At 45.6% G+C, this 22,059-nt stretch overlaps 1 protein-coding gene and 1 non-coding gene across 9 annotated transcripts in view; both read left to right on the top strand.

The window, feature by feature from the left end:
• The window catches only part of Wdfy3 (WD repeat and FYVE domain containing 3), a 243,559-nt gene that overhangs the window by 145,650 nt on the left and 75,850 nt on the right, over positions 1-22,059 (top strand). For all 8 annotated transcript variants that reach the window (XM_052199005.1, XM_052199011.1, XM_052199010.1 and 5 more), the window contains 12 exons: positions 136-313; positions 1,108-1,322; positions 5,289-5,401; positions 7,392-7,623; positions 8,639-8,739; positions 8,862-9,080; positions 12,177-12,358; positions 13,673-13,904; positions 15,398-15,558; positions 17,332-17,443; positions 18,382-18,572; positions 19,554-19,706. In XM_052199005.1, the coding sequence (XP_052054965.1) occupies positions 136-313; positions 1,108-1,322; positions 5,289-5,401; positions 7,392-7,623; positions 8,639-8,739; positions 8,862-9,080; positions 12,177-12,358; positions 13,673-13,904; positions 15,398-15,558; positions 17,332-17,443; positions 18,382-18,572; positions 19,554-19,706 (2,089 nt within the window). The remainder of the gene's footprint in view (positions 1-135; positions 314-1,107; positions 1,323-5,288; positions 5,402-7,391; positions 7,624-8,638; positions 8,740-8,861; positions 9,081-12,176; positions 12,359-13,672; positions 13,905-15,397; positions 15,559-17,331; positions 17,444-18,381; positions 18,573-19,553; positions 19,707-22,059) is intronic.
• On the top strand, positions 21,658-21,764 carry LOC127696970 (U6 spliceosomal RNA). Its single transcript, XR_007980391.1, has one exon. It is a non-coding gene; the product is annotated as a U6 spliceosomal RNA (small nuclear RNA).

A 22,059-nucleotide genomic window follows, 5' to 3' on the forward strand; every position in this document is an offset into this window, starting at 1 on the left:
CAGGTATTTTAGTAACTCCCTGAATTCCAAGGCTTTTGCATATCAGTGATTGAAAGTAACAGGAGGTAGAGAAAATGAATGATGAGTATGATTTTGAACAGAGCAGAATCTAAATATGCATTTTATTTTTTGTAGGCATGCATTTCATTGTGTTTCAACTCCCCCCGTGTATCCTGCAAAAACCGTCACTGACCTGAAAGTCCAGGTGACAAGCTCACCCCTGCAGAGCAGTGATGCCGTCATCATCCACCCCGGAGCCATGTTAGCCATGCTCGACCTGCTGGCCTCTGTGGGCTCAGTGACCCAGCCAGAAGTAAGCTGCGGGACGTAGCGCCTCTGTGTAGTGAATGAAGGGATGGTGTCTTCACCTGGAAGACCATGCAGTGTGGCCCATTACATCCACAGTAGGGATCCCCAGCGAGCCAGGCCTTCCAGATGCCCCGTTCTGGCTTTGAATGTGTTACCAGTAAGGCCCCAGTGCTTGCTTCTGGTCTGTGACTCTGTTTCCCCTGAGAGTCCTGCTCAGCACTGGAAATGGCCCAGAGGTGATGCAGAAGGAAACATTCCTGCAGCCACCACAGTGGAGCCTGTTGGTCCGCTCTGTCGTGGAACACTCAGAAGTCGGGGTGCTTACAGTTGGGGGTGGCTGTTTTTGTTAAAATGCTGTGTTGGTTTCTAAGCCCCAAAGGTTCACAAATGTGAATGACTAACTTGCTTAAAGCTAGTTATCTACCACCATGAAACAGACGTTACACTCCAGATATGGTGGCACCCAGCTTTAATACCAGCACTCAGAAGGCGAAGGTAGGGCCGTTCTCTAAGTTCAAGGCCAGCCTGGTCTGCATGTTAAGTTCCTGGCTACATAGTGAAGCCCTGTTTTAAAAAGAAAAGGGGACTTGACACCTAAAGTTTCTATGATGTGAGTATGTTTTTCAGTAAGTAAAAGCTCATGTCACAAGTGGTGCTTCCTGTAGGAAGAACTGCCGCCTGTGTCACCAAGCATGCCCTGGTGGCGCACGTCTCTGTGTCACCAAGGACGCCCTGGTGGCACATGTCTCTGCGTCACCAAGGACGCCCTGGTGGCACACGTCTCTGTGTTCCCTTTAGCATGCTTTGGACCTTCAACTCGCCGTGGCCAACATTTTACAATCGCTGGTGCACACAGAGAGAAACCAGCAGGTCATGTGTGAAGCTGGTCTTCATGCACGGCTGCTGCAGCGGTGCGGCGCTGCCCTGGCTGATGAGGACCACTCCCTGCACCCACCCCTGCAGCGCATGTTTGAACGGTTAGCCTCCCAGGCCTTGGAGCCCATGGTGCTGAGGTTAGTAAACTCTTGTCTATGTTTCCATAAAGGCAGCTCTTGGAGCCTTTGTGCTCCATCCTGACCCTGGGCTGAAGGCCTGCAGTCTCGGGGTCTCGGGAAGTTAGAGTAGGGGGATCACAGATCCTGACTGGCTGAGATAGTCTGGAGAACTTAGGGCTGTGCTTTCTCACGAGGAAAGGTGAACGGAGCCAGGAGGCTGGGGGGGTGCAGCTCAGGGGTAGAGTACTTGCCCAGTGTGCAGGAAGTCTCGGGACCAGTTCCCAGGACCATTAAAAGGTAAAAAATAACAACTTGCCTTTCATGGGCTTAATATATATTAAATGTGGACAAACCACAACCAAACTAAAAAAACTATTTAGAAGTGGTACAGCTCCATTCTAGCCCTCATGAGTACAGGGCAGGAGGATTGTGAGATGAATTAAGGCCAGACTGGTACACCATAGTGACTAACGCCTGGATTCTATAAATGAATGAATAAATATGAATGAATGAATGAATGAATGAATGAATGAATGAATGAATAAAGTGACTGGTACCTTGATTCTATGAATGAATGAATGAATGAATGAATGAATGAATGAATAAGTAAATAAGTAGGTAAATAAATAGATAAATAAGATGACTGACACCTTGATTCTATATATAAATAAATAAATATAAATGAATCAATGTATATCTGAATGAATGAATAAATGAATGAATGAATAAATAGGTAAATAAACAAGGTGACTGGTATTTTGATTCTAAAAATGAATGAATGAATGGATGAATGAATGAATGGATGGATGGATGGATGGATGGATAAATAAAAAAGTAAATAAATAAATATGTGTGTGGTGGGCGGCATGCGTGCTTACTAACAGCATTTCAGTCCATGGCTTATTTCTTCCCCTTGAGTCTAGAAAACTCATTTTCCTTTAAAACAATATCATATTTTTTAAGAATAGGAATTACATCTATTTTGTATTTAAGGGTATTTTGTAGGTAGAACTCTTTTTTAAAGGGGGCTGGAGAGGTGGCTCAGTGGTTAGGAGCACACGCTCTTTCAGAGAGCCTGAGTTGCCTGCCCAGCTCTTCACAGCTGCTTGTATCTCCAGCCCCAGGGGAATCCCACACATCTTCTGCCCTGGGTAGACACTACAGTGATGCACAAACCTATATAGAGACATATACACATATACATAGAACTACAACTAAAATAAAAATTTAAAATAGTGCTTTGTAAAGTGAAGTATATTTCTTTAAACTTATGTGTTCAAGTAGTTCTATTTGACAGGGTTTGCAAAGACCGGAGTTCACGATCCCTCTCACCCAGTTTCTTCCTGTGGTTCCAGCCTCTGTCAGTGTACCACAGTATCAACAAGAAAGTGATATCGTATGATGTGTGCACATATGCATTTAATTCTTTCTTTTGGGGTCCATGTGTAGGTACATCCTTATTTATGGAGATGGACTTTTATTAGGTAATGCAGACAGCGTATTTCCTAAAACCCACGCTCCTCCTGAATTAGTCTCCTGGGTGCTGGGATTTCAGACATGTCCCAAGTGCATTATGTGACCACTGCACAGTTCTGGATCCCACTAGTGTCTTGCTCTTGCTGCCCCTGTGTCCTACTCTCCCCTGACCTCCCGCTGTCCCTAACCCGCTTCTCTCTGTGTCCTACGCACCCCTGACCTCTCCCAACCACCCCTGACCCGTGTACCTCTGCGTCCTATGCACCCCTGACCTCCAACCATCCCTACCTGCGTACCTCTGTATCCTGTGCATCCCAACCTCCCATCTCTAACCCATGCCCCACCTCTGAATTCCCTCCACCCCTCATCAGTGTGCACCACTACTCTTTGTCCCAGGTCCACAATTTTGTCATGTTGGAAATGTTTTGCTTGCATACATCCTACATATGTGACATTTATAGATTGATAGTTCTTATTTATCATAATGCACATGCGTGTGTGCATATGTGTGTATTCTGAGAATCACCGCAGAGCTCTTGTCTACTGGACAAGCACTCTTCCACTGACCCACACCTCTAGCTCAAGAAGAATGCATATGCTTTAATTCAAGAGAAGAATGCTGTCTTTACAATGGGCTTGGTCAGTTTTTAAGTTTGGGGTAAGGGGTTGGTGCGATGGCCCAGCAGTTAGAAGCATTGGTTGCTATTGCTACATACCCTGATCCGATTTTCAGAACACACATTGGGACTTAAAACTCCCTTTAACTCCAGGTCCAGGGGATCTGGAACCCTCTTCTGGATTCTGTGGGCATCAAGCACATATGGGGTACACAGCCATAAATAGAGGCAAAATACGCATACACATAAAATTAAAGTAAATCTTTAAAAAGTAAAACTTCTCTGTTTTCTTTGAAATCATACAGCCAAATAGCTGTAGTCATATATAACCTTTTTCATTCTTTTAAAAATATACCTATAGCTTGTGGTTCTGAGGCTGTACATGGTCTGATTATTCTTGTCTACTGCTAAAGTGCTGTCAGTGTATGAAACTTTAAAGGCTTTTCAAAAGCATGGTTATTATTTGTCATTTTTAAAGCCCATTCCAAAATTCCTGTTGATTAAGACAAATACTTGACATAAACATGTGTCAGACAAATGTATGAGGTGTCATGACAGCTTACACGCCAGGCTCCGAAGGAGCCCTACTGTGTGTCATTCCTAGACAGTGTGCTTTGTGCGCACACCATGTCTAGGAGGACATGCTTACCGGATCGTAGCTCCTAGCCCTCTGCGATACTTTACACCCTTTCTGGTGCTTAGAACAAGAGCAGACGTAGCTTGTTTTATAACTACTACAGCATGGGACCTGGCTTACCGAGTATGACACACCATTATTTGAACCCTTAATCTGAGAGGTAAGAACACAGGCAGCGGAGATGAGGCCCCCACACATACAGCAGAGGACTGCCGGGTCTGTATTCATCCAGAGACGATGCACCTAACCCTCAAGAGACTGGGGGCCCCAGGGAGTTTAGAGGTCAGGTGGGGTAGGAGGTGGGGACATCCATGTGGAGACAGGGGGAGGGGAGGAGGTATGGGATGTGGAACAGTCAGGGTGGATGGGGGGAATAAAATATGAAGTGTAAAAAAAATAATTAATTTTTAAAAAGAGGGGGGCTTTATCACGTAAGCAGGAAATTAAAACACTGTATTGTAGGTTCTATAATAGTTTTGTAGAATTCATTTAAGAACAGCTTATCCAGAAATTTTAAGGAGGTTGGCTTTCTAGAGGAATGAAGGTTTAGAAATAGAATATGGAAGACGATTGTCCAGATCAAATCCAGGAGGGGGGCTGGGGGATGGAATCCCTTTGCCATGAGAGAGACAGGCATCTTAGCCCAGTAAGCAGTAAGCAATCCTGTGAAGTGCAGGACAAGCCAGAGTCGTGGATGGGGGAGGGGTGCAATGAAGGGGCGCGGAAGGGAGGGCTCGTGCCACTGTGGCCTTCCCTGGCAGTGTGCTGGGGAGTGAGCAGCCACTGATGTCTTGACAAGACAGGGACAGCGAGGAGATGCTGTTGGGACCTGGTGGGAGCCCCTGGAGATGAGAGACTGCTGCTCGATACGGAAACAGGGCGCTCGGTGTGGGTGTTGCTATAGGACTGCCAGGGTAGAGCTTGTCAGAGGCAGCTAGCAAGTCAGATAAGCACGGTTTGGGGATTTGATGAACATAGAAAGCAGAGTAAAGAAGAAAACTCTAAACACAGTTTGGCGTTGTGGGGTAGGAAGGTGACCTAAGGGAGTGGGGCACCCTGGGGTAGATAGTAGATGTACAGCTATATGGTGACTCTACTCTGAGGTTAATAGCGTATGTTGTGCCATACTAACTTTCTTTCCCGTTGTAACTGCTCCATTTCCGTTCATCACCCCTCTCCCGCCCCACCCCTTGATGCAGTGTCTTGTTCTGTGATGCGCTCAGTTGAGGCCTGACTTTGTTTTCTCCTCTTCAGGGAGTTTTTGCGTTTGGCAAGCCCTCTGAATTGTGGTGCCTGGGACAGGAAGCTGCTGAAGCAGTACAGGGTTCACAAGCCGAGTTCGCTGAGCTTCGAGCCGGACATGAGAAGTGAGCTGAGCTTTGATTCCCGGTCCTGGTTTACTCTGTTCCGAGATCCATGCGGGTGGGGTTCGTCTGAATGAGAACCTTATAAAGAAAAGAGGTCTTACTGTTGGGTTGGTGACACACAATCGGGTTGATTCACAGAGGGAGAGAACAGTGAGTGTGTATGTGTGTGTGTGTGTGTGTGTGTGTGTGTGTGTGAGTGAGGGGGGGTGGGCAGTGTAGGATACAGGTAGCTTAGCTCCTGGTGTGCGGGAGGGAGCACCTTTACCTCAGAAGATTCTCTGTCTCCATCCCAAGTGGCCTTTGCTGCCCAGACCAGATGGAACTTGGGAAAGTAGAAATCACAACAGAGGTCAAGTTGGGCCTGAGAGAGAAGGAGGAAAGTTAGCTTCTAGAGTCAGGTGTCCTGTGTCAAGAAGACAGGTGTCCTGAGACTGGAAGAGAAGTGTCCTGTGATCGGGAGGGAAGTGTCCTGTGATCTTTCACACAAAAGAATCAACCGGTCCTAAGGGATCATTTGAATGGGCACAGAAAACCCAGGGTAGAATCAGCTGAGGAACGAGGGGACAAGGGTAGATATGTCCTTCTAGACATTTGTGGTAGATTTCCTGAGTAGCCTCCAAGGAGATGTTGTATTGAGCAGAGGGAAAGACAAATGACCAAGGGAATGAGCAGAGTGTAGGCCCTGCCTAGTCTGTCAGCATCATGGTAGACCAACAGGTACCATCCATCCAACTAGCGGGCAGCATCTTAGTAGACCCTTCTATTGGATTCTGTCCCTGATGAATCCTGTAGTTTTTGGATTTCCTGCCATGGTTGGTTCTGTGGTCTTATGCATTTTCTATTTACGGAGATTCCATTCGGATCACTGTTAGCCATGGCGCTGAGGCTGCTAAGGTGGAGCTAGAGTAACGATTAAGAGTTCAGTGCCAGCGTGCATGCAGGACGGTGTGGGCCATCAGACTACCTTTCCTTGGCTTGTCCTTTGGCTTTTGATGTGCTGGTGACTAATCCAAGGGCCTCGTCCGCGCTAGGCAGCTTCTTCTATCCCCGAGGTACATCCTCCAGGCCACGATGGCGGCTGTGAAAGGCAGCAGTGTGTGTCTAATCATCCCCTGCAGTTTTGAGGTGAGACTTCTGAAGCCAGAGTACCAACCTGAAGCCATTGCTCCTAATGATCACCAGTGCTGTTGAGTGCTGTCTCAAGGAATGGAAGATCTTCCGAGTTCCAGCATGGTTTCACGGGAAGGCAGACTATGGTAGCTTTGCCTATTAATTAAAGTACATCCCCTTATGTTCTCTTTTTCCTTTTTGTATTAATCCCATTTCTTTAGAATTGAGTTGTTATTTCCTTCGTTAAGAATAGAGAGTAGGTACTGCCTGAAAGAGTATTCAGACACGGTCATGGTTGGTCCAGTCTCTGACACATTGAAGGGAAATGTTAGTGCACCTGAGCGGTTCATCTTCAGAGGGAACATTATCTTTATTGGTCGGGGATGTTTCTGGAAAGTCAGGACTGCTTATCACCACATGTGCACGTGTAGGATCCTTCTTACGGTCCTGTTTTATCGTGATTGATTTAAGTATTCAACAGACAGAGGAAGACAGGAGAAGCCAGTGTTGGTTTGTCCCCAAGACAGCATGGTTCCATTCTGTTACAGTGCTTCTAGGAAAAAAAAAAGCTTTCCTTCCTAAGAGATATGATAAGCAATGCTGTGAAATAAGCGCTCTCCCCTAACAGATCTACTCCGGGATTGTGGTGCTGTTATTCCTTTCAGTACTCTAGTGTCTGATGTCTCCATCAGATGCATTGCTTCTATGGTAATTTAAAGAGGAAAGCAAGCTCTTCGAGTCTGAAAGGGAACACAGCATTGCAACCACACAAGTGCCCATGGTATTGAAAAAAAAAACAATCTAGCATATGCCAGTGGATCAGTCTGGTGAAGCTACTGTTAAAAGTCTGAATATTCCCCAAGATATTTTTGTCTTGCAGGCAGTGTGGTCACCTCTCTGGAAGGTCTGGGCTCTGATAATGTCTTCAGCTCACATGAGGATAACCATTACCGGATAAGTAAAAGCCTGGTAAAGTCTGCCGAAGGAAGCACTGTGCCCCTGACCAGGGTAAAGTGTCTCGTCTCCATGACAACCCCTCATGACATCAGACTTCATGGTTCCTCTGTTACTCCAGCTTTTGTTGAATTTGACACATCCCTCGAAGGCTTTGGGTAAGGAGACTACAGGCGAGCCAGGCCTTGATCTCATTGAGGGCTTTGCAAGCAGACTTTGGATTTAAATTGCTGGGTTAAAATGTGCTACATACGTATGACAGAGTGTATTTTCAAGGGATTCCAGTTCTTTGAACATGCTGTTTTAAGATTTCTATGTTTAGCTTTTTGAATTATTTATCAAATATTTATTAAATATGCTGGTGTACTACTGGCATTCACAACTGAAGGCCCATGGTTGAATAAGGCTTTTTTGAAGTGTGACTGTGGACGCAGAAGACATTTTACGGAGTCACGTGCAGCCCATGCATGCGTCTTCTCAGAGCCGGCAGAATTGTGTCATCCCAGTAGGAAGTTTCCTGCACAAAGCAAGGGTCTCGTGGGGCTCCATCCAGCAAGCCGGCTGACTCCTGGTGGTGTGACTGTGAGTTACAGGGGACGGACAGAGTTAGATGTAAACTCTACCTGGGCTCTGGAACCCCGTCTCCAGACCATCTAGGACGGTGTCTTCAGCCGTGTGATTTCTCAGTGACACCAGTGACCTCATATGAGTAACCATAAATATCTCGAGGCTGCTTCAGTTACAGAAGCAGCCACAAAGACTCCATGGTGAGTCTGCAATCTTGTCAGGTCCACTAGCTCAGAGTATGCACCTGTATGTCCAAGGGTGTATTATGAAGAAACATTCCAAGGTTCTTGGTTTTTTGTTTTTGTTTTCTGTGATAATGAAATTACTTCAATGCTTGTTATTGAGACTGTATGTTTGTTTTACATATGCAAATTTAACCGAGATTTTTAAATAATTTAAAATGTCAATGGTTTTAAAGTACACCATTTGATGTACTCAACACAATTTAAAACAGAGGAAGGGCTTTTCCCAGCCCCCAGATTTGTTCTATAATCTCTAATCTCTAGCTACAGTTACATACTTGTCTTAAAATCCTTTATTGCAGTTTTGCATGTCCGTGTGTTAAAACAGACTGGATCTCTAACAGAGTCGTGTTCTCTCTACCAGCTGCCTGTTTCTGCCCAGCTTGGCTCCCCATAACGCCCCTACCAATAACGCCGTCACGACGGGTCTTTCCGATGGAGCTGTGGTTAGCGGCATCGGTTCCGGTAAATGTCAATCCTTTTTCAGTAGATATTCTTACTAATAGATTACGTTCTGTTATCGCCTCATTTAGAAACATACATGTGTGCCACAACACTCCATCCCTGGTTTTCTCCTCTGACTCCAGGTGAGAGGTTCTTCCCCCCACCTTCTGGCCTAAGCTACTCCTGCTGGTTCTGCATCGAGCACTTCAGCTCCCCTCCAAATAACCACCCCGTCAGACTCCTCACTGTCGTGCGGCGAGCGAATTCATCCGAGCAGCATTATGTGTGCCTTGCCATAGTTCTGTCTGCAAAAGACCGGTCCTTAATCGTTTCCACGAAGGAGGAGCTGCTCCAAAATTATGGTCAGTGTAATTAAGGCTCGCTTCTAAGTTCAAAGTCATAATCCTTGTCTGGCTTTAGTTAGGATGGCATGGAACAGGTTATATGAGATCTTCCATATTTACCGGTAAATTTTAAGATATATATATATATATATATATATATATATATATATATATATATATATATATATATGATTAAACATATAATTCAAACTATCTCTCTCACATACTCCCCCCCCCCCACACACACACACACACCACGCACTCATGCACTTCCTTGATTAATCATTGTCAGGAGTGGCCTGGAGAACCACAGAGGTGTGTTCTGATGGAGGACACATCCTGCTTACCAGAGTTCAGGCTCCTGCTAGGCAAGCAGCTTGCGTGCCTGCTCAGTTTTGCTGAAATGGTGATCGTCTGTGTATATATGCTGAGCGAGTAGCATTTGTAGAAGATATGTACCATATGTCAGCTTCGTGCTGCACACAGCAACATCGCAATCACTTCGCCCATCTTTCCCTTCAAGACATTACACACATTTGTATACCTAATTCCCTCCGACATGCAGTCACCGACTCTGGTGTGCAATCGAAGTTCAGACTCAAGGCACCCGTGAAGATCTTCATAAACGTTAGTAAACATGAACCCTGGACTCACTCGGTTATCTTTGTTCCAAATATAAAAACTATGTTCAAAAGAATTTTTATCATCTAACTTTTGTCTTTTTAGCTAAAATGTTTCATTGATTGACACGTGGTGGATAGTAAATACTAATAGAATATGCATGTGAACTTTTACATTTAATTAGACAGTTTCTCGTATTCTTCCTGGTGCCTTACCCAGCACTGAGTATCACTGAATAAGTCATCTCAAAGTTCTCATTGTTGCGGCTGAGGACCACATTTCCAAAGCAGAAGCCTTCCAGGAGCCTGACAGCAAAACAGGAAACAGATAAACTGGAAAGCTCTCTCTCTCTCTCTCTCTCTCTGTCTCTGTCTCTGTCTCTCTCTGTCTCTCTCTCTCTCTCACGGCACTCCACTGGAGAACACTGGGTCTGATTGAGACCCTTTGAGGCAGTCACTGCGGTGCCCGCTCACTCGCCCAGCCTCTCGCTCGTTCACCTCACTGCTTCCCAGCCCTTCACATCCCCTCTGGTCTCTTGCATCTTCCCTTTGAAATTAATGTTCTTTGGTCTTGGTTCCATTTGTTCTTCCTCAGAGGTAAAAATCATCACTCTGGGTTGGAGAGATAGATGGACAGCTCAGAGGTTAAAGAGCACTGGCTGTTCTTCCGTAGGTCCTGAGTTCAAGTCCCAACAAACATGGTGTCCCACAACCATCTGTAATGGGATCTGGTACCCTCTTCTGGCCTTCAAGCATATATGCAGGCAGAGCACTGTATAACTGTGTGTAATTAAATACATCTTTTTTTTTTTTTAAATCACTCTTTGTTTGCTTAAGGCCACTTCACCCCAGGGACCCAGAAAGCATTTTTAAAAAATATGTCTGTGTTCTCATGGTTATATTTCCACACGCATGGTGGCGTCTGTATTTAAATACATGAATATTCTGAACAGGTCATTACCTAACATTTATTTATAAAACCCACCTCTCCCTCGCTTCCTATCTTGACTGCTGACAACCCTCAGCTGATAAGCTAGCCAGAAGCCTGCCGTAAGCCTGAACTGCTGCGCTCTGCACGGGCTGACTGTCGTATGCCAACCAGGTTCCTCCCTGAAAATGAAACCCCCACCGTTCCTGTTGGTTTGTTTCTGAGATGTAAATCTCACTGTTAGCCCAGGCTGGCCTGGAATTCCTGATCCTGTTTCTACTCCCTGTGCTGTGATTACAAGCATGCACCAGCCACTCTGTGTCGTGCCCTGCTAGTGTCAGAGTCCAGGCTCTCGCATGGTAGGCACACAGTCTAGGAGCCCAGCTGTGTCCTTCCTCTCATGACATTTTACGTAATGACATCTTCAGTACTAGAGAAGATTTACAGTCTTGTCAGTAAGGAAGAAGGAGAAGGCACAATCCTTGGTTCTCTGCCCTGCCTTTCTGGGGCTTTGGGAGGGAGGCGGGGTATCGGCGCCACTGTAAATGTACACAAGTTGGTACGGTAGTTGGTGATGTGCTTTACATGTGGGCCCTGCGGATCGAGCTTAGCAGTGAGTGCCGCTACCCAGAAGTCCTCTTGCCAGTGCGTGGCTTCTTATGTATGTGCTGGATGATTGAGGCCAGCGCTCCATACATGCTAAGCACATGCGGGCCCTGTGCTTTCTATAACATTCTTCACACCCCTCCATCTGTAGCTGTGACCCCACCCCCACCCCCCCAGACCCTCTAACTCCACTTCCTGTGTGGGTTTCTTAGTTCTGCTTCTCACTCTTGTCTGCCCTGCCACAAACAGAAAGGGTAGGACTGTGTTCTAGCCCGGGGGCAGAATAAAAGTATGTGCAGCGGCGGGTCAGGCTCCGCACTGGACTCCCAGCCCCACCAAGAACAACCAACTAAAGGCAGGACATTAATTTTCAGCTATATGAACATGAAAAGGAAATTGATCTAACCCCATTGTTTCTTTTTTTGTTATAGTTGACCAAAATGTATCCTTAATAATTTATTGAGTGTGGGATGGGAAGGATCTGGGAGCAGTTGGGGGAGGGGAAGGGCTTAGAGGAAGAAAGGGAAGGGAGTAATGTTGTAACTAAATTACAGCTTCAAAAAGAAACAATAAAGAACTAAGAGAAGAAGGTTCTCATCTTACTGTTTACCTGTGAGCAAAGCTACTGTTTCTTAGCACAGTCTGGCTGGGCTAAGCCACAGTCAGCAGGGTAGAGTTAGGCAGTGCTGGCAGAGGAGGGTGTCTGCACAGCGTTCTCACAGGAAGCAAGAGCTTGGAACAGCGGATACTTTGTACACAGTGCCACACTGCAGGGCTCCCTGCAGCTGCTGTCCTGCAGCTCTGGCAGGATGATCACGGACCAGCAACAGGTCGTGGGCTGAGCAGGATGCCTTCCTCTGAGTCACGGACTGTCCGAATGTGCTGGTCTAGACATGTGTGCCACAGAACAGGGACCGTGTGGGCGAGCGCTCCCCTGTCTTTCCCCTCTGTTTCATTCAGTTGATGATTTCAGTGAAGAGTCCTCTTTCTACGAGATCCTCCCGTGCTGCGCCCGGTTCCGCTGTGGAGAGCTGGTAGTGGAGGGCCAGTGGCATCACCTGGCTCTGCTCATGAGCAGGGGCATGCTGAAGAACAGCACGGCCGCCCTGTACATCGACGGGCAACTGGTCAGCACCGTCAAGGTAAGCGGCCGCCCGCACCGGCACGCCAGCTCCATGTTCACGTGGAGGTGGAGAGTCCAGGCTCAGGTGCTTGAGCAGCCGCCACTTCGTGAGCCTCTCCACAGCCTGCTGCTGCCTGAATGGGGGTGTGAATGTTACCAGAGAACACCACACTCCAGTACTCGGGAGCCTCCTAAAGAGTCTCTTCTGAATAAAGATGATATTATCACTGGTGACTGTCCCCAAGCCTAAAGTCCAAAATACTCCAAAATCTAAAGCTTTCTTAGTGTCAATCTGCAAATTTAAGACAGTATCTGTCTTAGACTGATCTTGCTATTCTTTTAAATGGGTCTTTTTGTGTGAAATCAGCAGTTTCTTAAGTTTCCTTCCCTAAAAGTAGTGATGTTTTATTGTGACTGTATATGCTAAGGTAAATGCTAAAATATCCCATTGCAGTGTCCATTGATTTCTTTGTAATATGTATATGTGATTGATAGATTGATAGGTAATATGTATATGTGATTGATAGATTGATGATTGATAGGTAATTGATAGGTGATAGATATGTAACTAGATAGTCACGGGGATGCGAGTGCTTACACACACACACACACACACACACACACATACACACACACTGAGTAATTAGGGGTAGTCTTCACCAGCTAGCTGGAAACAACTTTGGGACCATTCTTTAATATACATAAAATGATAAATGTAATCTGAAACTGACTGATGTTATGAAGAGACAACTCAATGGAAATGGCCTCCCCTGTGACAGAGGCCAGCTTCACAGGCAGCAACTCAGTGTCTTATCTCACAGCCTGCCTAAATATATATTTGTTTAACATGGGCTAATTGATAATCGAGGTGTCTTATCAGTAAATGAAAGCATTTTCAACTCATATCATTCAGCCGTGCCTCTCTTGTAGTGAGGCAGTACTTGTGCATATAAACTGTATATTTACTTTTCCAGCTATTGAGATACTTTTTATCAGTAGACTCACATCTAAAGTGGCTTCATCACAGAACTGTGAACACATCCTGTTCAGAGAAGCATCATTAATATAAGTAGACCACAGGAAGCAAGTGATGCCACCCCTATATTTAATTGCTGCCATTTCTAGATATAGTTTACTTTGTGAGAATTTGATGGCAGATGTCACACTACCACACTCAGTGCCCAGTAACTGACCCTAGAGGCTTGCCTCGTGTTTCTCAGCTTGGTCCTTATATCTGTGATGTCATGGGTCTTGAGATAAGGAGAACAGGTACCGTAAGGTAGTTGTTCCTGGGCTAAGGCACCCACGTCTCACACCTGTGTCTCCTTTGCAGCTGCATTATGTCCACAGCACTCCTGGGGGCTCGGGCTCTGCAAACCCCCCAGTGCTGAGCACGGTCTACGCTTACATTGGCACCCCACCTGCGCAGCGCCAGATCGCCTCGCTGGTCTGGCGCCTGGGACCCACTCATTTTCTGGAAGAAGTTTTACCTCCTTCTAGCGTGACTACTATTTATGAACTGGGACCAAACTATGTTGGAAGCTTTCAGGCTGTCTGCGCGCCATGTGAGTTCATGTATCCCGAGTTCTTGACACTGTACAGGGAGTAAGTCCTGTAGTATAGGGGTGTGTGTGTGTGTGTGTGTGTGTGTATGTGAGTGGGGGTGCGTGTGTGGGGGGTGTGCGTGTAGGTGGGTGTGGATGTGGGTAAGTGTGTATGTGTGTATGTGTGTGTGTGTGTGTGTGTGTGTGTGTATGGGGCGTGGAGGTATGTGTGTGAGTGGGTGTGTGGGTACATGTGGGTATATGTGTGTGTGTTTATGTGGGGGGGTGCGCGCGCACACACACAGACACACATACACACACACACACACACACACACACACACACACACGGGTTTGGACATGCCTATGTTTGCCTGGGAAAGAGCTCTTTCCCTTCATTTTCTTTGGGATTATTTCTTTGATTACTCCTGTTGAAGATGCTCAGGGTTAGCGTGCTTAGCTAGCATGTCTGGGCCTTAATGTGAATCCTGCAGATAAAGAGGCGGATGAGATGAAGTATAGTGCTTCTCCCACCACCGTATCGCACTTTTTGGATTCATTGCTAATTTCCCAGCGTTCCTTCTGGTATGGAAGGCGAGGGTGTTTACCCTGTAAGAGAGCGACCTCTCCTATTTTCTTTCCATAACTTCTATTACTTGAAGTGATTTAAAATACTTAATGTGACTGAGGGAACAGACATATTCTCAAGTTTAAAGCTATTATTCCTATTCCTAATTGTCCATTTTTTAAAAATGCCCTTTTTAAGAAGAAATACAGAATAAAGGAACTGTTATACGCATGGTCTCAGAGAAGTTTTAACAAGATTGCGTACCTGTTAATCACCAAGCAATGACTGAGCTCTGTCCAGTCAGCATCGATTCAGTGTCTAGGAAGAGCGGGCACGCCCTTCCCTCAGTTAGTTAATCCACCCAAAGGACACATTTGCCCTTAGCACCCCCCCATGTATGTTTATTTATCTTCAAACCATGTGTTAGCTCCCCCCATTATCACTTCTGTTTCATCCTTGTGGAAACTGAGGCAGAGAGAGACAGGCAGACAAGTAGGTTTGCCACATAGATTTTAGGTAAAAAGTGAGGTTACAGCATGTTTGTTCTTCCCCACTGTGCGGTGTGGTCCTGAGGAGTGTGGGTGTGTGGGTGTGTGCACGTGAGAGCTTGTGAGGAGAGGGGTCAGGGCCTCTCAGCTGCGGACACCAGGCATTTTCTTTCCTTTCCATATACAATCAAGGTTTGATGACTTGTTAGACAATAAGTAATGTTCCTCTGCTTCCTGTAATGGGCCTTATGGGAAGGTACCTCAAGAGTAAAGCAATGTTCAAAGGACTGTCAAGTCCTTTCCTGTGCTGCACTCAGAGATGTAGACAAGAGGTAAAGATGAAGTTAAATCTGGCTCTCTTCTCCACTTTAAAAAATATTTAAGTCCATCCAGACGAGAGACAGAATGAACACTTTGCTCTGAGGTCAGAGTGTGGAAAGAATCCCTTCTCTTTTGAAGGTAAAGATGCAAAGTCAGAAGGTGTCGCCCCATCGCCCGTGTCTCTGGTCGCAGAGGAAAAGGTGTCATTCGGACTCTACGCTCTGTCCGTGTCCTCCCTGACCGTGGCTAGAATCCGGAAAGTCTACAACAAGTTAGACAGCAAAGCCATTGCGAAGCAGGTAGGCTGAGTGCTTTCAGTGAGCAATGGCCGCTCCCCCTGTCCAGAGAGGCCGGGCTGACCCACAAAGGTCTCTCTCTCATGGTGAGGACCAGGCGGGTAGAATGGGGCATGTCTGGCTTTAAGGATGAAACAGGGTCACTGGCCAACAAATGCAGGCAGGAAGAAAGCGGGCTGTTCTCCACACGCAAGACACCCTGCAGACACCGCCACTCTCGGCCCTTATGCCAGACCTTCTCCGTTTGGGGCCGAATTACTGAATGTTACAGTGAGTTACTGAATGTTACAGAGAGTTACTGAATGTTACAGTGAGTTACTGAATGTCTTTGGACACTTCCTCTGTGCACACTTCCTGTTCTGACTTTGTTCAGTATGTGACTGACCCTCTGATCAAAAGCAGCCTAGGGGAGGAAGAGTTTCTTTCCTCTTAGATTTCAGTCCATCATGGAATCAGGGTGGGGACTCAAGCAGGAAGTGGAAGTAGACCCCACAGATAGGCCACAAGCCAGTCGGGTTTAGACAGTTCTCTTCTGGAGGCTTTCTCTCAAATGTGTCAGCTTGACAATTCAGGATAACCAAAAGACTTTCTTTGTTTGTTGTATTATTGTCTAGTTTCTGATGCAAACCTAGAACATCTGAAGTGGTTTTTCTCTTTATTTAATAGTTGATCTCTAGAAATTCAAAAGTGCTGTACTAGGCTTTTGGAGAAATTTGTGTCCTGATGGGGTTCACTGACTCTTTTGAACTATAAATTCACATTGCACTAACTTTCAGTAATTATATTTGCAAATACCTCTTTCTACTGCATTTTCTTAGTTTTATCCTTAGTATTATCTGTCTTCTTCATATTGTCACCCACACGTGTCATTTGTACTTGGCTTATTTTGCTCCTAATTTAGGCCAAGCTTTAAGATATTTAGTTTAATTGGGAAAGTTAGAATGTCTCTCTGAGTCTCAAAGCTGATGTTGACAATTTAGATTTTAGCATGTGTGTGGCCCAGCCTTGGAGCATTCACTTACCACACAGCAAGGCCTGGTGCGACTCCCTACTCCACAGAAAGCTAATTAAGAAGGTAAACTTTGTAACAATAAAGAACACAATTGCCAGGGTTGCCTGTTTGTTTGGTAATCTATTTGGCTATTTTGTGGCTTTCTGAGGCAAGTTCACTACATAGCCCAAGTCAGCCTTCACTCCTGGGCAGTGAAATTTTAAGCTTGAACCCTATTGTTTTGTGGTGGTTGTTTGTGTGTGTTTGTTTGTTTGTTTATTTGTTTTGTAACTGGTGCTGTCACAACTTAAGCAAATTAATTAGAACACCTCTCTCTTTATTTCTGGCTCTGTGGAGATAGAACCTAGTCTGTGTGTTTGATATATTCTTTGTGTAGTCCTGTTTTATCTGTATTCTTTACATTTTTATGCAAATCCACCTAATTGGATCTAGAATAAAACTGAATCTTCGACAGTTTTCTCCTGTGAGGCTCTGAGTAACAGACAGCTGCAGTCCCGAGGCAAGATTCATCCAGGAAGACTCAGAGACCTGTTTAACCATCTCTGCCAACTTCATCTCTGTAGCCTGCCTTTTAAATTACTTTTATGAAGTTTCACACTTTGGACATGCTTGTCCAATTAAAAAAAATTTTTAAAAGACTACTCACACTTTACATATTGTGCTAAGTAGAAGAGGGAAAGGCTTTGTTACCAGCCACAGAAGTGATGTAAAAATGTGGAGCCTTTCTTCTGTGACTATATTGATTTCCCCTTCCTGTTCTCCAGTTAGGCATTTCCTCCCACGAGAACGCCACTCCGGTGAAGCTGGTTCACAACGCAGCAGGCCATCTCAACGGGCCAGCTCGCACCATCGGGGCTGCCCTCATAGGATACCTGGGTGCGTTATACAAGTCACGGGGCAGGGGAATGTCTCAAGCTAATATTTTGAAGTGTTTGACCTATTGTGTTCCTGCAGTGCTGACAGATTAATCCCAAATTTCAGTCAGATTTAAAAATCATGAGCCCTCATGAGCTCCCCTTGGCCTGTGTGCTCAGAAGGCATATAGAAAAGGAGTGAAGAGCGAACAAAATCTTGTTCACGGCCGGGCTAGGGCGGTGGTGGTTCTGCTCCTGTGACCTCCCGTTACTCAGAAATGAGCTGAAAGAACTGTGCCTGGAGCCCCACAGGAGCGCCCATGCCTAGTGAATGAGAAGGCCTAGGTTCAAAGCCCAGCACCGCCTTGAACATAACAGAAAGGCCTATCTAGAAGGAAGAACTGAGTATGGGTACCATCCAGCTTTAACGGATGTCAGAGTTGCCGCATCCTCTCTCGAGTACTGTGCGCTCTGTCCTTGTACAGCGTTGAAGTTGGTGGTTAGCAAGATCTGAGATCTAAACGGTGCATCCGGGCTACCTAGCCTTCAGGAGTAGTGGTTAATGTGCACGTTTGTGTGTGGTATTGATTTTTTTTAGATTTACAGTCTTGATTGTTTAACAGATAGTTAGGGAGCACTGCTTTAGGGAGCACTGCTTTAGATCCTTTCCAGAACTACAGAGGTGTGGTATGGCTGTTTCAATTTCTACTCTCCTACTTAGTGACTAAGGCCAAGCATTTAAGCTCTTTGCTTTCCTTCCCTATCAAGTCACACCCTGATAGCCTTAGAAAGTAGTTTTCAAAATCTAGCATTCTCATGTATTGAAAGGTTACAATTGCTGCAAAGCATGTTTTAAAATAAAAAATTTATGAAACATTTTAATAAAAAATATTTAAAGCTTACCCCTGTCTTGTTTACATAGTTGCTTCAGCGTAATTCTTTCACTCTCTTTTTAATCAGGAGTAAGAACGTTTGTCCCTAAGCCTGTCGCCACCACCCTGCAGTACATTGGCGGAGCCGCAGCCATCCTTGGCCTGGTGGCCATGGCCTCTGATGTGGAAGGCTTGTATGCAGCTGTCAAGGCCCTGGTCTGTGTGGTCAAGAGCAACCCGCTGGCCAGCAAGGAGATGGAAAGAATCAAGGGGTACCAGGTCCGTGGCCGTGGGCTCTGCTCTCGCTTTCCTTTTCACCAGATGAGCTAATTTCTGCTATTCATATCATTTAAACCCTGGAGAATTATATTGTCTTCGTAAACTTAAAGCCATCGGCTTATATGAGACCAACAAGAACATGGGAAGTGAGGAGTGCGTGTGTGACTTGGTTTGATTTTGGCTTTCTAAGTTCCCCGCGTGCAGTCACGTGTTCAGCAGACTGCGTTCCAGCTTTGATGCACCTGCTGCTCTGTGTGGACCAACCCTCACCGTCCTGAGGAATGCTTCCAGGACTTTACTCTGTCTCATGCAAACCTCACAAAATTGTGTTGCTTATGCATATAGCCTGGGTGTAGCTACCATGCTGGAATGATCTCTGAGGTGTTTGTAGCTCCTGATACGGCGTGAATGCTCTGCTGCAGTTAGTACATAAGGTGGTAGGTAGGGGGGATAATTATAGCAAATGTCTGTACATAGTTTCTAAATTGGATATTTTGATCTTCATTTGACTTAATCTGTACATTTAAAACCCATGGATAGAGAAAACCAACCATATTTCCAGGTCAGTTTGCTTAGACATTCTTTCTCTTCATGCAGTAGAGAATGAAATGAAATCAGATCATATTAGATCCAGCGTGAAGACACTTGGGTTTGATGATCTATCTATGTTCTCCACATTTTCTTTGTGATTTTCTTGCACTTCACACCCATTCATCCTTAGGAGCCTTATTTACTCAAAAGGTGGAAAACCATTATACAGTGAGCATACCATTGTTGTTCCTGAAAATTCAGGTGGTCTTTCCAGGTCCATCCCCAGTGGCTCATTTTACGGAGTGAGACCTCACCTGCCACAATGCCATTAAGTCGTGAGCCTAAGAAAGAATCGACCCATTGATTAGATTGGGACCCTCAAGGTCCAGTGTATGGGGTGTGAGCTACACGCCACTCGGTCAACAGGCCCATTCTGTTCCTTTCCTCCAGCTGCTGGCAATGCTGCTTAAAAAGAAGCGCTCCCTCCTCAACAGCCACATCCTCCACCTGACCTTCTCCTTGGTGGGGACGGTTGACAGTGGCCATGAGACGTCCATTATTCCCAACTCCACTGCTTTCCAGGACCTGCTTTGTGACTTTGAAGTAAGTATATGTGCTGACCAGTAACAAAGTTGATGAATACATTTCTCTCTTTATCATGAGTGAGTTAAGCTGTTGTATCTCGTAGATATGTCTCTGAAATTATAATTTCCTGATGATTGTATAAGACATAAGAAGTAGAATAAATATATTTTCTCCATCCATATCATGCTCTGCAAATGTTACAGAAATCAGACGCGTGACGCGTACCCTAGCACCGCCCATCGCCACTGTGTCAGGTGTTACAAGAAGGAAGCATTTCCATTAAGCAATTCTCCACAATAAATAGAATCTACACATTTAATTTGGATTATTAGCAGCTACATAGTAAAAGAATGTTTGCTCTAAAGAACAAGGTTTTCAGCCAGGCAGCCGTGGCACACGCCTTTAATCCCAGCACTCAGGAAGCAGAGGCAGGAGGATCTCTTGACTTTGAGGCCAGCCTGGTCTACACCATGAGTTCCAGGACAGCCAGGGCTATTTAGAGAAACCGTGTCTTGAAAAAACAACAAAAAGACCAAGTCCTTCTGTCCTGCCAGCCTCCGTTCATTGAACCTCGAAGCTCTCTCCGCTCCACGTCACTGTACTAAAATGTCCAGTGGGTCGATGATACATCCCTTGGAAATAGCAGGATCTCTGGGCATCGTGAATGAAGATCCTGTTCGTCTCCATCTTGGTGCCTGTACCACCCAGGATGTCACCAGGACCTATTGATGGCAAGCAATGCTTTTAGATACTAAGTCCCAACTCAGTCTTTTATCATGACGTCAACATCGTGTTTGGTCCAGCCAGCAGACATCGTACCCTCAGCACTTTAAGGAGCTGTGTTTTTAGAACTTAGTCACAGCTTCCGTGTGAGTGGAAATGCAGGTGTGCTCAGCCCTTTGCACGAGTCGTTGCTCTCTCCTTACAGCTCCCTCTTCGCCAGCTCAGGCGTGATCACCGTCCTGGTCCCTTTTACCCTTCCCGCTGCTCTGCGCATGATTCTGTCTCCGTGACGTTCTCATGCGAGCTTTATCTCTGCAGGGCCTGTTCTCCCTTCACATCTGTCTCAGACCTTGGTGTCCCAATTCAAGACTTAACATCTGACTCTGTGCCCAGTGTTTCTGTTGCTGTATCCCAGCAACACCTTACCTGAGCTTGGCATCCTTGCCCCAAATTAGCACTTCCTTCTGACGTCTCTTTCTGCCAGTACCCTGCCATACCATAGGATTGAAATTGTGAGATCAGGGGTCTTCCTCCTCCGTCTGCGAACAGCCGGGCATGAAATCCTATCGGTTTCACCTTCACGCTGTGCAGTGTCTGCCCTTCTGCCTCCCCTGCACCCTAAGGAGCCTCTCCACCAGCTCTCCTACATTCTGGGATAGCTGCTGTCGCTTCTACCTCAGGTTATGCTGTCCGCATCTGGAGGGCTCATTCTTTTGTTAAGACATGATTACATCACATCGTTAAGAATTTGTTGAAATCTCTCTCTTCTGCACAATAGAGTTTCCAAAGTTCTAGTTCTTAGGTGTCTTCGATGAAGATGGTGAGTATTGTCATCCTCTTAATGGTCATTTCTGTCTGGCCTGGAAATTACTGTGTAGGCCAGGCTGACCCTGAAGTCATAGAGAACATAACCACCTGCTTTGGCCTGCTGATCTCTGAGATTAAAGACATGCCTGACACTCCGTTGATTGAGCCAAGCATTGCATTAGTTGGTAGAGAGATAAAGACACACAGCCCATGTATCCAGGATGCGTGCTAGTCCATTGGAAGAGAAAAACAAAGAAATAAGTAAATACTTATGAAAGCTAAAGGTCAAAGACCACAGAGGGACAACGGCAGTAAGAAGTCCCACCTAAGCCTGCTGACCTGTGCAGTAAGAAGGCCCGCCTAAGCCCGCTGACCTGTGCAGTAAGAAGGCCCTCTGAAGACTACTGACCTGTAATAAGACCTATAGAGAAGAAGACGCGTGCTTGCTTCGGCAGCACATATACTAAAATTGGAAGGATACAGAGAAGATCAGCATGGCCCCTGCACAAGGATGACACGCAAATTCGTGAAGCGTTCCATATTTAAAACAGAGAAGAAGAAGATGCACCTAAGCCTGCTGGCCTGTGTTTCTTCAGGAATTTCCTCTGGCTTCAAATTTATAATTAATATTTAACATGCAAACATCATAAATTTAATTGAATACCAAATTTTGGCTCTGTTTCACAATACCTGTACACTGACTTCCTGGAACTGCTTTTGTTTCCAAACCACAAATAGTCTGTAAATAAGCCCTCCCCTTTTTTAAAAACAGTAATTCGATAACAGAAACGAAATAGTCATAACAGCCTGCAAACATTTTCCTTGGTTATTTTTCTAGAGT

This window comes from Apodemus sylvaticus, chromosome 11 (genome assembly GCF_947179515.1).
Source record: "Apodemus sylvaticus chromosome 11, mApoSyl1.1, whole genome shotgun sequence".
In the NCBI taxonomy this organism is placed as follows: domain Eukaryota; kingdom Metazoa; phylum Chordata; class Mammalia; order Rodentia; family Muridae; genus Apodemus; species Apodemus sylvaticus.